This window comes from Merops nubicus, unplaced genomic scaffold (genome assembly GCF_000691845.1).
Source record: "Merops nubicus isolate BGI_N331 unplaced genomic scaffold, ASM69184v1 scaffold34095, whole genome shotgun sequence".
NCBI classification, from domain to species: Eukaryota; Metazoa; Chordata; class Aves; order Coraciiformes; family Meropidae; genus Merops; species Merops nubicus.
This window is the reverse complement of record NW_008609480.1, coordinates 31,794-48,993: the sequence shown is the minus strand read 5'-3', so window position 1 is coordinate 48,993 and position 17,200 is coordinate 31,794. Positions and strand designations below refer to the sequence as shown.

Below are 17,200 nucleotides of genomic sequence, written 5' to 3'. Positions count from 1 at the left end.
TACTCATTTCCCCCCAGCTCCTTCTGGGCCTCACGTATCCAAGCCCATAGCATAGTCTAGCTCTAACAGCCCCTGTGCAGCCACCCCTGTACTTACCTTGGTCACACCTGGGGCCGGTGTAGCCTCCATAGCACGTGCAGCTGCCGTTCCCGGCAACCCCGCTGCTGCATTCCCCGTGCACACAGTCACACACTGCAAGGAAAGGCCAGACAAACCCGGGCTTTGGCCACAGGGCACTGCACAGGGCTGCAGGCACACACTGCCCGACTGCCCTGGGACTTCCCTGATCGCCCACCAAATGTAGCTTCTTTTAAAAACAGGCTGCACCAGTCAGAGCTCACAGAGGGGAAACTGCATGCCCTGGGCTCAAGAAGACAAAGTATTGCCCTGTAAGAGCAGCCTTCCATGCGAGATCTAGACCAGCTTTTCAGCCATGTGTTTTAATGTCCCACTCTGCTAAATCTCCTTCAGGCAAAGTGGAAGGAGGCAGTGGCACAAGAGCTACCACATCTGTGATCTCAGCATTGGTGTCGTTGTGTGAGCACAACCACCAAGACCACACCTATCCCACCTGTGTGCACAGAAGGGGACCAGGAGCTGGACAAAAGGGCTCCTTTAATAGCCAGGCTGCACTGGTCATAAACTGCTTCCAAAAATGCCGTATGCGAGAAGCAGAACCGTGTGTATTAATTTGCTCTCCATTGTTTCTGTGGAAGTTTTTCTTGAGTTACTCATTCTTACCTGACTGACAGTCTGGGCCAAAACGATTTTCATCTCGACAGTTCTGGCAGGCAAACCCACTGTATTGCTCCTAAAAGGGCCCCAAAATGTCCCAGATGTTATCTTTTCTGTATCATTGCAATGTTCCACACATTGTTACAGTTCAAACTCTCCTCATTTCTGATTTTCTGTGACAGCTGAAGCAGTACAGTGAAGAAAACTGATCTGCCCAGTGCTCCAGTAGGGTTAGTTAGCCCCCATGGCAAAGAAGGTCACAGTGTAAGCTGGGACACAGGGGGCATGAAAACCGCCAGCAGAACTCTGGTGGGCATTGAGGAAACCTTGTCTTGGCCACAAATGGACAGGAACGTACCAGCTGGCTTCTGATATCTCTCCAAAAAAAGAATCTGGAATTCACTAATGCCAATGGGACTTTTCACATTGATTGTAAAGGGCTTGGGGCCTTCAACATATATTTCAATTGATACAAGATTTATTTGAGCTAAATCCTAAATCAACTTTTCTCAAAGGACCCAAGAGGTAGGATTTTAGCTCATGATGCTATTAATTAAGGATGTTGTAAAAGCATACAGTCCATAAGAGAAAGTTTCAAGCCTGACAGATCCATTAAGCTAAGAAATTTAGAAATGCTGCTCTGTATGATCGAAATGTGCAGGAGTTGTTTATGCTTTTTTGTAGTAATTCTGGAGCTGTGAAGAAAAAAAATATCCATCTGTCCTAAGTTCTCCTTCTGGTCTCTCCTGCTTTTCCTGGGAAAAGGAGGATCTGCCTGCCAAGATGCAGGACCAATTCATTTGAGAAGTATACCATCCAAATCTGGAAAAGATGCAGCTCATTAAGAGCCAAGTATCTCAGGGCTTCCTGCAGCCACAGAGAGATCCTGATTATTTCAACTGATTGGAGTGTTAAGATAATGCAATTCTTCATTTCTCCCTAGAAATCATTCCCAACTCCATATCCTCAACAACAGTGTCTTAATACTATTGCACACCACACCAGCCTCCAGGAAAACCACAGACACTGATGCTGGAATGAAAGAAGTTGCTAATGAGCTTCCAGGCAGAAAGGCAGCCTTCATCCAAATGATCTACACAGATGTTATACACCTCCCTCTGATAAAAACACATCACCCTCAGAATAAATCATGCACTGACCTTGCAGATGCAGGTCCCATTTTGCTGTATACCATCCAGGCATGTCCCATGGCCATTGCAGGGATTTTGAGAGCCACCTGGACACTCTAGCAGACAAGAGACAGGCCAGACAAGATCAGATTGAACAGCCAGCACTGTATTCCCCTTTCCATCTTCTCTTCTCTTCTCCCAGGTTTTCCAGTTGTACAAAAGCAATTAGAATCTCTTGGCCTGCTCACTAGCAAAGTCCCTGCCTACTTATCCAATACATCTAACCAGACCAGAGCTGGTGAACTTGGCCAAGAGTAGCACCAAGGACCAATGTGGCTGCTAGCTAAGAAAAAAAACTTTTATTAAAAGTTTAAGGAAAAATCCAGTAGGCCACAACAGACTAAATTTCAGCAAAGGCACTGGAAAATGTGTTGAGTTTGACTCAGTGCTGCTAGCATCAGCAAGAGGTGGTATCAAACATCTGAGGGTCATTCTGAAACTCAGGACAGGCAGGATCCTGCTTTGCAAAGATACTGAGCATTTTAAGCTCTCATTGACTTCGTGAAGAGCTGGACATATGCTCAGAAAAATGTGGTCCACACATCTTTGTAGTGGATTACCTCCAAATTCTGGGGACTATTTCAGATAACTTTAGGCATGTGATTCCTCTGATGATCCCAGCTGCTTATTCAAACCACTTTGTGTGAAGCTGAAACACTCAAACAATCTCCCATTTTCTGCACGACTGGAAATATTCCAGCAATCAGTCAATCACAGGGAAAGTGTTTGGCTTAGTAGGTCTTGCTTGTGGATTTTTTAAGACAAGACAAAAACAATTCTCATTACTTTGTATAAATCTGAGTAGGAGCTTTGGGTGGGTTATTTTCACTTAGAGCTGAAATTGCTCAGTATTTTCTGTGGCTGAATGGCTGACTAACTGCAGACTACACAGCAGTGCACGTGGCACACACACTGCAGACTAGAGGGACATCAGAAAGAAATATCTTCCTCTTCCTTTGGAAACTTTGTTAAAGAGGAACAAAAACATCCCTTTCCAAAAGCTTATTTTTAAAGAAAAGACAAAAGGAAGTTCTGCCAAAGGAGGTTATGTGTTAAATGGATGAAGATTCAATCCATCTGAAACAAAGATATTCCTTCCCCGTCTTATTCTGAACCTCCCAGAAAGACAACAAAGATCTTGTGAATGTTCAATTAATAATGAAAATTAATCACCTCACAGCATATTTAATTTCTCCTATTAAAACTGTTGTGACTTCTTCAACAGCTAGAGAGCGTTGCAAAAAGATGAAAAACTTACCAAAGCACTCTGTACCCCAGAATCCTGGACAGCACTTTTTCTCCTCAATTTCCTTCTTACACATGTGATAGCAGCCTGTCAGGGAAAGGGTGTTTTCTCCTAACTTGACAGTGTATCTTAAAAAGAACAATCCAAGATTCAGAATTACACACAAATGTAGCATGCACATGCTGGAGGGTCTCTGAGCAGTCCCACTGCAGTGAGCTGAACTTGGTGTGGAGGAAAGGACACTCATTCCCCCTTCCAGACATGCACACACGAGTCTGCACTTGGGTTTTGGCTTCACTAAGGATGCCAACTCATTTGAGTCTCAAAGAACGGTTTCAGTCTTGGATGCTGGAGGGCTAGACAGCATAGAAACACAGTGAGGATCTCCAGGGCAACTCAGAATTTGACTTCACACCTAAAACAACCTTGAAAGAACAAAATCTCCTTGCAGGATTTGTCCCTTTCTGTCTGGCACTGGAAATTATAGATTGGGATGCTGGAAATTTTGATTTAATAGCTGTGTTATTCACAGATTCTCTGTCCAATCTTGGACAAAGCCCTTAAATCCCCAAACTCTTCTTTTCAACCCTTCACCATCATGTCTACACACAGGGTAAGCTGTTGGTGGCAGTGTCTCTACCTCTGCACATGTGCAGCACAGAGCTGTTCTTGGGTCTGTCAAAAAACCACCACAGGAGCAGATAACACTCAGAAAAGCTGCGTACACTCACATTATTCTTACACTTCATTTTATTTTTGGCACAACATCCTTCCCAAAAGGAACTTGGAAATCGTCTCAACAGCACTGTCGCTTGGGCTTCAATCTGACTCCTGTGTGTGCCTGTGCAAAAACTGCTCTGAACTGCAAAATTGCACCAGCTATTTTTAAAGTATTTCAACAGAATAGTGGATCACAGAAAACAGTAGACAATGGAGCTATATATTAACTTTTAACATTCACTACTGAACAGATACCCAAACAATAATCTATAGTGCTTCATTTTTTAAAAACTTCCTGGTTAATTCAGTTTTCCTTCACCCTTTTCCTACTAAAGCCAAGCTCAAAAGAATAAGAGCAAGGAACACAAGAACAAGCAATTGTCATAAAGCAAACTAGGAAGGTAAAAAGTTCAGAGGATTATTGCTGGAAGCTGGGAGGATATATAAGGATATATATATTATTTTCCTAATAATCCACTGCAGAATTCTGGGTGTGAAACAGGTTTCTATGCCAGACAGACCTCTGTTAAGTAGCTACAGTAGGATTAGCAAACTCAAGTTGTTTGGGGCAAGTTAGGGGTAATTAACATGTAATCTGTTCTGTGTGTATTGAGAAATATTGAGAAAAAAATCAGAAAAAAAGTCCATGGTATTCACCAGGAGAAAAAAGCAACAATAATAGGGGACATAAATCCATTTTTATGCATCTGAAAACAAACTCCTTTGATCTTTACAGCTCAGAACCCACACGTGCTTTCACCTGAAGGCATACACACCACTCCTTGCATAGCAGGGCTTTGGAACCTTAACACAGCTAAGAAGCAAGCCTTACCTGCAGTCCCTCACTCCTAATCCTTGAGTGGTCTTGAACCAGCCTCTTGGACACAACATTTTGGTCACTGCAGCACAAGCAGTACATGCTGTATTCAAGGTAAACACCGTCTTGATGTTGCATCGCATGGATTTTAACTTCAAAGAAAAAACAGAAAGCAAATAAGCCCAAAATGAAATTGTTTCCCTAGCCACTCATCTTGGCAACCTTTAATATCTTTACCAACATCACACCACTCTTTAGATCCCCCTGGGGAGGACAGTGGCCAGTGCAGCTGCTGGGAGGTACTGAAATGCTGGGGTCTGAACCCGGAGCCCTGAGTTAAGGTTGACATATGGGTGATTCCCACAGCCCTTCATACAGAGGTGGTGAGTTTGCCTTATAGCTTCCCCCCAGGGTGCGGCCGGCCCTGCAGGGAGAGCCAGAAGGGAAATGAGCCCCAGGGGTCCCGCACTGAGTTGACAAAGGTCAGGGGTCTGCTTGGGGATAAAAGCTGGGACCACTGGCAGGGAGTCAGGAGTGTCTGTCTGTGGAGTGCACTCCCCAGAGCTTCCTGGTTCAGGGCAGACCTCCTGACTCTACCTGGAGCGGGGCCCCAGTCTGTTTAGACCTTTGTGAACGTGGGTTGATCGGGTGAGAGTTGCCATGTGGGCACCTTTTTCTTATGTATTTAACTGGCTGCTTTGGCTGTTTCCCATGCCAACTATGGGCAACCTCAGCTCACTGTTTGTACCACCTGTTGTGGGCCACGTCACATCTTTTGTGGGCTCGTTGGGGGTGGCGTCGGTTATGTACCAGCTGATTGATCTGTTTGTACCCCCAGCGATCATTCATGGAATGTCCTTTTTGGGTACAATACAGTCTGTGTATTGGTTCATCTTCCTGCTGGCTGCCTCATTCTTGTTGGGCCTGGTCATTGGCAGAACAGGTACTCACACACAATGCCTAAATCATCAGGTCCTGCTGCTGCATGCTCCTCCACGCAGACACCAGCTAGGTCACAGCTACCTTATCTTCTCCCTGTGCCTCACAGCACACTTTCTAACCATTTCTAACAAAACCATAACTGCACTCTCCGTCTAAGCCCATCTTTTAAGAATACAAGGTAGCGGTATGTGAGGACAACCCCTAAATTAATAACCCTTCCCAGAGAACACTGAATTAAAATGAAACACAACACTACTCTCTTGCATGTCATTGATGTGATACAGTTCACTGGTGGTTTCGCTGCTGCTCAGAAGGTCTGAAGAATCAAATGTGCTGTTTCAGTCTATTTCCCAGAGCCCTGTGCACACAAATATTCCTCATAGTAATTGTCTTTGAGAAGGTGCTGGGAGTGGATTAAAAGGAAAGGTGTTTTGCACCTCTCTGACTGCCTGGATGGCCCTTGATGCTGGGTGAGGACTCCATAGACAATGGCAGGATTAAGTAGGAGATTTGGATAATTCATATGGCTGTTGATAAATTCAGCATGAGTCCTTCCACCCAACTGGGATAACTCTAGGGGTTCATGTTTCCTCAGAGGGCTTTTATTTACCCCTGTAACCACCAACCCTGCTTCTCCAAACAAAACACAGCCAGAGCAGAGGAAAAAAGTACAGCCTCAGACCGAATAACAATAATCATGTGCCAAGTTATCATTAAAGCTCGTGATTTTACCCCAAAAGCATTTCCTTGAATTTCTAAACTCCTGGAGTCCAGCAACTGCACGGAAACCTCATTGCTCATTTTACAAAAAGACAATGTCTGCCACTGACGATGGCAGAGAAAGCCTGGGAGATATGAGCTGTGTTTGCCCTAAAAGGGTCACTGGCTGGAAAAAAACCCACACACTCACCTCAACTGTGCCTCTACAGGCACTGTAGTTTCTAAAAATAAAAACATTAGAACAAATTTTGGGAGGAGGCCTTGATCTGGGATTTTTTTAAGCCAATCCTGAACAGTGCTGTTAATGCAGCAGCTCGCCCATGCCCAGAACTCTCTGTTTTGGGTTCCCATCAGCAGTCTCAGCTTCGCTTCCTCTGAACTTAAGCCCAAATGCATACATTTGTCTCAAGGCAAGGGAGGAAGCCCATGGCTTCCCATCAGTTATCAAGAGCTCAGGAAGGCCCTCCCAGATTGTAGCCGAAAGACCCTGTCAGGAAAACCTCCTGAGAGATAACCCTCAAGTCCAAAGTCCCCAGGGACATCTCTCTGGAATGGTTTCCTGACTCACACCCAGATTCCCTCTGCCTGGAGTTGTTGAGGTTTTTCTTGTATTCATGGATCCATTTTCTTCAGCCATCCATGCAAGATTGCTGTCCAAAGAACAGAGTTATTTCTGTGCCTGTGGTTGCCCTTCTTGCGGTTATTAATTACTAGCTGTGCACCTGGAGCTTTCCTTACCGTACAGTAACCTCCACTTCCTTTGGTGGCAGAATTCCCAAGGAACCTGTTAAGTCAAGGACTCCCTTGCACTGTAGACAGCACAAAACCGAGCTGAGATCTGCCAAATCCACCAATCCATGTCCTGTGAGCACCAGGTTTAACAATTCCATCCAGCAGGACAGAGGTCAGCTTTGCAGACAGAGATTTTTTTTTTTTTCTTTTTTTTTTTTTTTGTGGAGGAAGGCAGAAGACAGCCAGCATGGAGAGGTAAATGAGGTGCTGCCTCTGGAGTGCTCTGTCTCAAAAGGTCAGCAATGTCATTGATGGGGTAGGGGAAAAGTCCATCCAATCATCTGATTCAAGTACAAATTAGGATTCCAGATTAAAGCTGGGCTTTTGGAAGAAGCCATACAAAGCCAGGCACACGGTTCTGACAGAACAGTACATCTCCTGCCTTTCTAGTTCCACCACATCCTAGGCTTAACCTTCACTAAGACAATGAATGCCTCAGAAAGAGGAATGTGAAGACACCCAAGAAAGAGAGAGGCAGATGCCTTCCTATAAGTTATGATGAATTGCATTGTCAGAATTACCCCACAGACCTTTAGCAGGTGTCTAAGTCAACCTATCTATGTGAAAAAGACCACACAAACAGTAGAGCACAAAATACTAAATCAAAACTCTCCAATCTTCCATCTCATCCCTACGTCCAAGCATCAGGAGGGGGCTGTCAGACACAGTTGGGCTGTTAAATGCGTTCTCTGTCATGGTGGTGGAGGAAGATGCCATTAATCACACATTATTCCATTTTCCTTCTCTTTCCCTCATTAATTTTCTAAATGGAGATGGACAATGGGAGAGGAGAAGGGCTGTCACTCCTGCCTTAATCATTAAAGTAATGATCAAAAACTCACAATTACTGGCAGGTCTCTAAGACAATGCCCCCTACCCTACCTTCCTGGGACAATTCATGAGCTTTAGGCAGCTTTCCAGTAAGGTCTTCCCCTTTTTTTTTGGAAATGCGCTTGTGTCAGCAGCAGCAGGCAGGAGGAAAGAGGAAGAAAACAGCTGTGTGGAAAATAATAAAAAAAAATTTCCTTTCTTATTTGAGTGACAGAACTGATGAAGCAGATGTTTTCTGGAGTGTTTTGCTTCTTAGGAAAGCAGAAGAAGGAATCAAGTGACATAAATGCAACAGTTTAGATAGATGAATTTCAGAGGGGGCGAAAGATAGACAGGAATTGGAGTCAGAGGTGGCTTCTGGGGCAAAGCCTCACGGAAAACAATGATGCACTGCTCGTAGAGTGCCTCTGGCCACACCATGCTCTGTCTTGCCAGAGCTGGGCTGTGCTCTCTCCCTACACTAAAACATGTGTGTGCATGAGCAACCACTGTCCTCTGTGCTTAGCTGGGACATGCCTGAGCTTCTGGATGCTGCTGTGCTTCCTTCCATCCCTTACTTCTCAAGTGCTCTTGCTCCTCTTATTCCACCTCAAGAAAAAAGGCTGGGGAAGTTTTTTTAAGGACTAGTTTCATTCCCTTCCTTTTCACCCTTTATCTTTCCCTCCCAAACGGTAACACAAGTCCTTCTGCACAGCAAAATCTCAAGGAAGAAAGAAAAACATATTTGGATGTCAGTGTTTGGCTCCAACAATCCTGGGAGCCAGTTCTGGAAACAGTCATTATCTAATGAATCACCAAGTTTCCAGTGCATTTGCCCTTTACAAAATGGAGCTGGAGACACATGCTTGAGTCATTATAGTCATGTACCTCTCCAAGAAGTTCTCAGTAACACTTTAGCTGAACAGATCAGTAGCTCCTGGATGCATAAATGCTTTGCATTTGTCCAAGGAAGACCCTTTTCAGCATGAGGATGAACAAACAAGCTCAGAGATGACACAAGATCTACTGTTGCCCTGGGTGTTTCCCACCATCTCTGCTGTAGAGCTCTGGAGGCACAGGGATGCAGAGAGCACTCTCCTCATTTCCCACCTTCCTCCATTCCTCCTCCAGCACAGCCTGGGACTGACCTCCTCCCAGCAGAAAAACTTTCATGGTTCTCACATCTGGCACATCTTCTCCAGCCCATACCATGAGGTATGCAAAGACCAAATCAGGCTAACAGATTTGCTGTCGTGTTTGAGTCATCAAATCAGAGCCCTGAGGTAACATCGCTGAAGCACAGCTACCACAAAATCTCTAAATCTCTTTTCTCTCTTGATAGCCCCTGCAAGGCTCCTGCAAGCCATCAGAGGCCTGCTGTGGAAGCACAGCACTTCTGTTGCAATCAGGTCCAATGGCCATCCTAAACTATGAGAGGAAACTTCACTAGACCCTCATCTTTCCTTAACTCCCATTACAACCTTTCAAATGCTTCTTCTCCTTCTCCAAAAACAGGGAATCTTTTTTTGGCGAAAAAAAAAAAAAAAAAAACCAAAACCAAAACACAGAAGAAAACAAAACAACAACTCTGAAAGGGAGTTATTTTTGCTGGATTAAACCAAATTCTGCGGAGGTGATTCAAAACATTTCACTTCTCTCTGAGGGGGTACTCATTACTTATTATGATTGTTTCACGTCAAGCCAGAGATCTCAGTGGTTACAGAAACAAATAGAGTGTCTCAGAGCGAAGAGACCTAAATTTCCACTCACACCAGCTGAGGATGTGAGCCTGTGCCTCTGAATGCACTACTCTACTAGGACCCATCTGCCTAGAACCCATGCCTCCAGACAAACAAAACCCACCAGTAAAGACACTTCATGTTTGTGCTCAAATCACCTTAATGATCCTACAAACATAAAGGTTTATGAGGTTCTTACCTTATTTGTACACCTATTAGCAATTTATGGCCCTTTTACAAAAGGGTCTATACACAAAAGCTTCCACTCAAAGTTCTGATACTGAAACATCTTTTCAGCACTCTTTTTGTAAATTAAGCCTTTCAGGCTCATAAGCCTTTCAGGCTCATACACACCTTCCTTAGCACAGGTCTGTCCACTCCCCATGAGGCCCCTCACTGTCATTCAAGACAAGACAACCCTTCCATAGCTTGGATCTCCAGGGAATAAGATTTCCAAGTGCCTCACACAGCTCCTGACTTTGTAGGCCAGTTCATTCCTCCAACAGCAGGACACAACAGGACACAAGGAGGGCGATGGCAGAAGACAATGTAGTATGAATTAGTGTGAATTCTAGCCTACAGCAAATGGGATGCCTCACCATGGAGCCTAGAGAACAGATCTACAAAGGCATCATACAGTCTTCTAGATGCTGACTCTAAACACAAGAATGGAGACAAAAGAGTCAAAAGAAAGTCAGTAAAATTGAAAGAAGATCAAAACTAAACAGAAAGTATTCCCCACTTCTCACTGGGGAGCTGCTTGGAAATCTCCTTGAAACAAAGGTATTTACTCTGTTGCAAAGTGAAAAATTGATGAGATTTAAAAAAAAAAAAAAAAAAGTTAAATTCTCCTGGGAAACTTATGGACCTATCCTGCTGGCTGATAAGCTCCCATCACACTTACTGAGAACAGTGGAAGACCAAGATGCTGAGTATATTCCTTTCATATTGCTACTTTCATGTTCAGTGCCTAACATCAATACAAATTGAATCTGATCTAAAACTCAAGCAGCTCCCTTCAACCTTACTTTTAGTCCCAGTTTAGACTACACACATAAGCACACATAAGCAGAGAAGACACCTTAAAGTCCTAAAGTTTAATTATAGGTGTTATTTTGCACCTAACTAAACGTAACTGAAAAAAAGGAGTTTGGGAGAGGACTATTTCATAACACACAACCACCTGAATATGAAGAACCACTCAATGAACATTTAAACAAAGACTCACAGACTTACCTTCCGACTCTGGCAGTCAGCTGTGGGAGTGAAGCATGCTGCTAAGAAGAAAAACAGCAACCCTGGAGGATGCATTTTCATGCTTTTACAGGCAGGACCCTTTCCACAAAAGGGGTGGCGATAGAGGCTGCAATTTCTGTAAGATAAGACCGCCTACTAAGAATCAGATCCAAGACAAACCAGAGGTTAAAAGTAAACAGGGCGAGAGCATTTTTGCACTGTGCTCTTTGGCTGCAGAGCCCTCAGAAGTGGATCTGCTACTTCTAGCGTTACATCTGAATCAATACTGTCTTCTTCTTTCTTTCTATTCTTTTTTTTAAAGGCACAAGCAGAACTCCTTAGTAAAAGGTTTACTCAAAACAGGAACATCTACGGATTTCCTCTTACATATCAGTTCAAAACAGAAGGAAGGAAATCCTTAGTTTTCAACTAATTGGAATGAAAAAAGGTTAACTGTATGCTTAACTGAAGGCAAATCCAATGGGCAAACTTAAATACCATGAATTCATGAAGGCTAAATTAATTTCCTTTTACCACTGATGTTAATCCATCCACACCACCTCAAACACAAGGCAGACCCAACCAATGCCTGTCCCAAAGTATGCATGAGAAAGCAACGTGAGTGACACACTATGCTTCAGAGCAATAATGTAAGCACATGGTATCAGTCAATCAAGCACCTTGATAGCTATTTAAAATATTTGAGCGTCTCAGCAAGAAAAGCATCACACTTTGAAAGTATTATGGCAGCAATGGCAAAACACATCATTTCCCAAACACTCTGCTGCCAGCTTGATGAATCCAAGGAAGATTGTTATAGCACTCAAAATAGGAAAGTTCCAAAATGGGATTTAAAAAAAAACACATCCTAGCTCATGGTATGGTCTTGCAACTTATCTTCTCCTTATGAATGTTACAAACAACCAAGAACTGATTATTGACAGATTTTACCAGCCTTTGTCTCCCTACACTGCCAAGAGAAACAACGGTACTGAGCAGTCTAAGGACTGTTCCTGTTAGTAACAAATCCCACCGAGCAATGAGGGATCTTTTAGTTTTAATAATAGTAGATGAAGGTGCCTAAATGAAACCAGGATAGGTTAGAAGCTATTGTGTTTACATAAATGGAAGCATTAATATTTTTTTTTGCCCCCTGCATACACACACAGATAGACACGGTAACACATATAAGAACTGCTGTACTTACCAGTGCTGTCAGTCGTGCTTCACCTCTTCCTCCATCCTACAGAGACAGCCAGCATGATGACCAGCCAGCACTATTATATATCCTGCACTAACAGGAAACAGATAAGGCACACAACCGTCCACTGCAACCCATGGGAGAAGTACCAGCCCACAGCTCAATCTGACCACTCAGCCCACTGCAGGACAACTGCAGCCCTGGGATCATCGCTGCCCAAAAGATGGCCACTCTGCCATGGTCAGAGGGTTCACAAAGCTCTGGAAGCCACTTGATACCCTGCAGATCTGTGAAACTGGCAGAAGTGACAGAGCTCAGACAGCTTCTGGTGGGATGGCAGAGTTGCAAATGGACAGTGGGGACATTCTTGTAGAGGGGCGACATTACTATGGAAGCTGTACAATGTTTCCTTTCCCTACAGTCATGGTACTAGACTGGCCATGTCTTCATGGCATGAGGAATGCAACTGCTTCTCAGTCCCTGTTAGGCATAGACAGCTAAACCAGGCAGCCAAGAAGGATGCTTGCTGCTTGGTTGATGGCTTTTCCAACAGCTGGCTGTATGACAGAGACTAAGTTGCCAAATAACCAGATATCAGTGTCCACAGATAGCTGATAAGCTTCTAAGATGAAAATAGCTTACCCTGAGGCACTTGAAGAGGCATGGGCATCTTTTAATGACTCTTCAAACTTTCTAAATGGCTCAATGCTGAAAATGATGGAGGGGAAAGAGGGCACACAAAGACCGATTCCAAGGCTTTCCACTGCTGCTTATCATTACTGTATCTGACCTACTGCAAGGAAACTAGGAAGAGAGAAAGGCTTAGTGGAATTCCTGTCTGAATGAAATCAATCAGCTCTACAACAACCCCAAAAGGTTCACAGCCAGCTTCCTTATCTGAGCGTACCTCATTTAAAGGCAAGCACTACAACAGCAATATACAGGCTAAAAACGCAAACAGCGAATAGTGCTGTTGTACAGCACCAGAGTATAAACTGAAAAATCAGAAAGTCACCTGCTGTGAGGTGCTGCTCTCCTCAGCAAGAGGCGCAGGCAGCAAGTTTGAGCCACCATGTACAAACTGCTCTGGGAGAACAGAAACTTACTCTGCTCATCACTGCTGCTTGATATGGAACAGCAAAACCTGCATCAACTCTGGATCAGCTTGATTCTGGGGATTAGTAAGAAGGTGAAGCACCAACCACCTCCAAGTTAATGGGTAGCCAAGAGCCATTAATAATGCTCATGGAAAGATGCCAACGCACTGGCAGGCCACTTGGCAGTATCATTAAACGTGGCACTAGTGGCATGGAAAGAGCACAGGCAGCAAAACCAGGCAAAATAAACATGAATTACTGCTCCTTACACTGTTGCTGCTCTCTTCTGACAGATGGACTCCTCCTAGGCAGATAGATGGATTTTCTCATGGATAACACCAATAAAAAGCTTATACCTTAGAGGTAAAATCCTTTGGATAGATATTTTTATTCCACTCTTTTGTCCAACACCCTCCCAAATTGTCAATAAATTAATAAAACAACCCCACAACAGTTCTCTCACTCATTTCTGTATAAGACCAGCTCATACACATAGGGGTCTGCACAACCCATTTCAATCCCCCAAAGTCCCACAAAGCAAGATCCTGAGACCTGTCAGACAGCTCAACAACTGATTGTTTCTAAGGAATCTAGACAGGAAAACTGGGGAAAAAAAGCCTTCACCAAAAAGAACATTTATAGACAAGACTTGTAAAGATCTGGTGAGAGAGCATGCAAGTGGCACTGCGCCGGCACAGTAGAAGAGTTTCATTTACAACCCAGTTGATGTCTGATTGAAATGGGATTGAGCCAACTCAATTTTAAAATGTACATTAGGAGCCACCAACGGTCTGCCAGTGTGTTTATCTGTGAGGTTTAGCATGTGGGCTTTTGTTTGCTTTGGAAAGCGTGGAGGTTGACTTATCAGTCAAGTGTCTTCTGCCCCCATAGTTTTTCAGGTGAAGTCACAGACGAGGCTCTCAGAAGCCTCATCTTCAGCTTCTGCCCCAAGCACAAGTGACTTCTACAAAACATTAATCATTTACCTTGTGGTCTCAGGCTCCCAAATTCTCAGCAGACTGCTGAAAAGCAGCAGTGCTCAAGGTTTTTTTCCTCCATCTTTTTGCTTTATGTGTTGATAAAAGGTTGGGTCCTTTAAAGTAACTTACCATTACTTTAAAAACTGGTATTTTTTATTCTGAACACATTAACATTCTGAGTTGAGAAACTGTTGGGGAAAACTACCCAACCACAGGGAAAAAAACAGTCACCTTGGTAAAGGCAAAGGATTTATGTATGAACCCTCCCAGCTTCCCTGCCTGTGTAACACGCTGCATTTTCAAATGCTGAATCACCAGCTCTTCTCAGTGAAGTTCATGCAGCCCTGGCTAGCTTGGGCAATTTCCTGCTATTGAAATCTTTTGTTTAAGCAATCTTTAGAGAAATTACAGAGCCAGGACAAGGGATTTACCATCTAGTCTACCTTGCCACGCAGCTTCTGTGGGAACTGACCGTTTGGTTATATCCACAGAGAGAGAGAAACTCTTGTTTTGCTCTTCTGGGAAAGCTGGGGAAGAACATAAAGTCACTTTGCTCTAAATTCTAAGCATGCAAGAGGGCTGTAAGTCTGGAGAGGTACTAGCAGAGGATTAAACAGACCAACCAGAAGTGCTTGTGTGTAGGAAGAGGACCAGCTGTACCATACTTACTGAACACATCCTCTGCACTCCTAGTGCAGAGGCTAGGACACAATCCTACTTTTTTTTCTCTTGGCAAGTTGGAAGGAACAGGGAATTTAAAGTTCACTGGTAAAATAAAAACCCCCAGAGGGGCTGCAGAGCAAAAAGGAGTCTCTTTATCTCTCTCACAAATGCACACGGGCGATGGTCCAGATCCAAGCCGACAGGTAGAGCTGCCCAAGCACAATGCTGTTGTGCTACTCAGGAAGAAATTCTCACATCCTGTTAGTTCAAAATCTTGGAAGGGCAGACGTAGAAATGTCAGCCCAGAAATGCTGTAAATCCTGGCCTGTTTATTGCTATTGACTCCCAGTTCCCTCACACGTTCCTACAGTGAAAGCCAGCTACTTACTCCCACCTCTTGGTTTTACTTTTGTACCTTTCTCATCTATTAAGCAGTACTCTGGGATTGTACTGGGAGAGTCAGGCACTAAATTCCTCATGGATATTGAATACAAATTAGAAGCCTGAACACAATGGTTTGAACAAACAGGCTGAGCTATGAAACTCGGCATCTGCTCCCAACAGCACGACCAGAGGCAGTGTTTTCCCATGGTGGTGCTGCTTACCCTTCACACACTATCATCTCTAATGGACAGAAAAGGCCTGTAATGTGCTTGGCTCAAGCTATAGTGGTTTGCCAAGGATTGCCTTGAAGCACTTGCCTGAGGACAGCACAGCTGAGATGCAGAGACAGTGGGATCCCAACTCTCATTTTCAACATCTCTATAGAGATGTTTGGAGTTCTTGTCCTGCCCTCTCAGAGATCTTAAAGTTTTAAAACACAAAGGCTTAGTATCCCAAGCTTAGGAATTCTGGCTATTACTCTTTATGCACCCATTCAGGTGGGGTTTCTCCAGTGCTGGCCACGGTCTTTGTTCAGCACCCTCTTGGCCTAATGAGATTCATATCCCTTATTTCTCCACATGAAATTTTAGCTTTCCAAGTTCCTAAATGCCATTCACTATCAAACAGACAGCATGAAACAAAAGTTTGTAGCCTGTTCCATGCAACAGCTTCATGTTTCCCCTTGAGGTGCACCTTCTCTGCCCAAGGTTTGCTGTTTGAAGACTAATACTGCAGAAGTAAATTTTTTGATCAGAGACATTCAGGCAAGAAGCAGCATTTTCTGTTACTTTTTTTTTTTAAGAAGCTCCTATCAAGGCTGACAACAAGAAGACAAGTCAAAGAGGGTGATGTACTGAACAGTGATGTATTTACATCCAGAGCCAAGAACAGTGCTGTAAAAGCAGCAGGGGAATGGACACAGGACAGACAGGATGCAGGGCACACGCTGTCACGTCTCCTAGCACAGAAAGCAGTTTAGCCCAGGTCAGCACATCATTTACTTTCCTTCCTAACGAGATTCATTTACAACTTTTCAATTGTAATACAAAGGAAGTTTTCAAACCTTTAGCCTCAGCAGATGACAGTGAACATAAATAATTGCACAGGCCTTCTTAGGGTGGCATACATTTACATCAGCTGCAAAGCCAGACTGTGGAAGTCTAAGAGGGCTTAGGGGATACTTTCCTGAAAAAGGTCTCCACAGCTTCCTACACATGCATCTGGTCATAAACTCAGCTACTCAGGTATTGTCTTCATGTTGAACAAGGGCTAGAAGTTTTAAACTATTTGAGCATAAACAATTACTAAATGAGAAATACACACGCAGGGTTTCACAGCACTCTTGCAAAAGGAGAGGAAGAAATCAAAACTGGTTTATGTGACCACAACCACTTACAAACCCACTTCATTGCACAGAACTTTCTGTAGAAACTAATTGTAGAAAGCTTTGAGAAGTCTTTGTAAAATGGAACAGTCAGAAGGTTCATAAAGAGGCATGATTGTGCCTTTTCAAGGAAAACTCAAATCCCTATATTTAGAAATGAAAGATTTCATGAAAATTAGACATTAAAGAGAACAGGCTGATACTGATGAACAGCAGTGAATAAAATTCTTCAGCTTAACATTGCACTTGAATGAACAGAAATTTGCACCCACAAAGCACTGTAACTCCAGCAAGTTTTAACATGTGCAAAAGAGCCGGGGATCAGAGAGCTGGTGGCAGCAGAGGGAGATTTCTTGCTTCTGGTTTGGATGGTTATTTGTTTTTCCCAGGTGAAAATGGAAGACTTACAAAGGTTGCTTAGAAACAGAACTCAGGTCTGTGTCAAGCACAAGGCATCCCCTAGGACAGGGCTTACAAATAAGATGGAAGCAGGGTGGACTTATCCAGAAACAAGTATAAGCCCTAGAATGAGAGGCAGAGAGAT

General features: G+C 43.7%; 1 protein-coding gene across 1 annotated transcript in view; it reads right to left on the bottom strand.

The window, feature by feature from the left end:
• Positions 1–6,451, bottom strand: part of STAB1 (stabilin 1) — a gene marked incomplete at its 3' end in the record, with an annotated part of 47,118 nt that extends 40,667 nt beyond the window's left edge. Inside the window, exons 1-6 of the mRNA XM_008940609.1 lie at positions 6,383–6,451; positions 4,724–4,860; positions 3,184–3,299; positions 1,896–1,981; positions 742–811; positions 97–192 (exon numbers count right to left, since the gene is read on the bottom strand). Of these exons, the coding sequence (XP_008938857.1) occupies positions 97–192; positions 742–811; positions 1,896–1,981; positions 3,184–3,299; positions 4,724–4,860; positions 6,383–6,451 (574 nt within the window). The remainder of the gene's footprint in view (positions 1–96; positions 193–741; positions 812–1,895; positions 1,982–3,183; positions 3,300–4,723; positions 4,861–6,382) is intronic.
• Between the last annotated feature and the right edge of the window lie 10,749 nt (positions 6,452–17,200).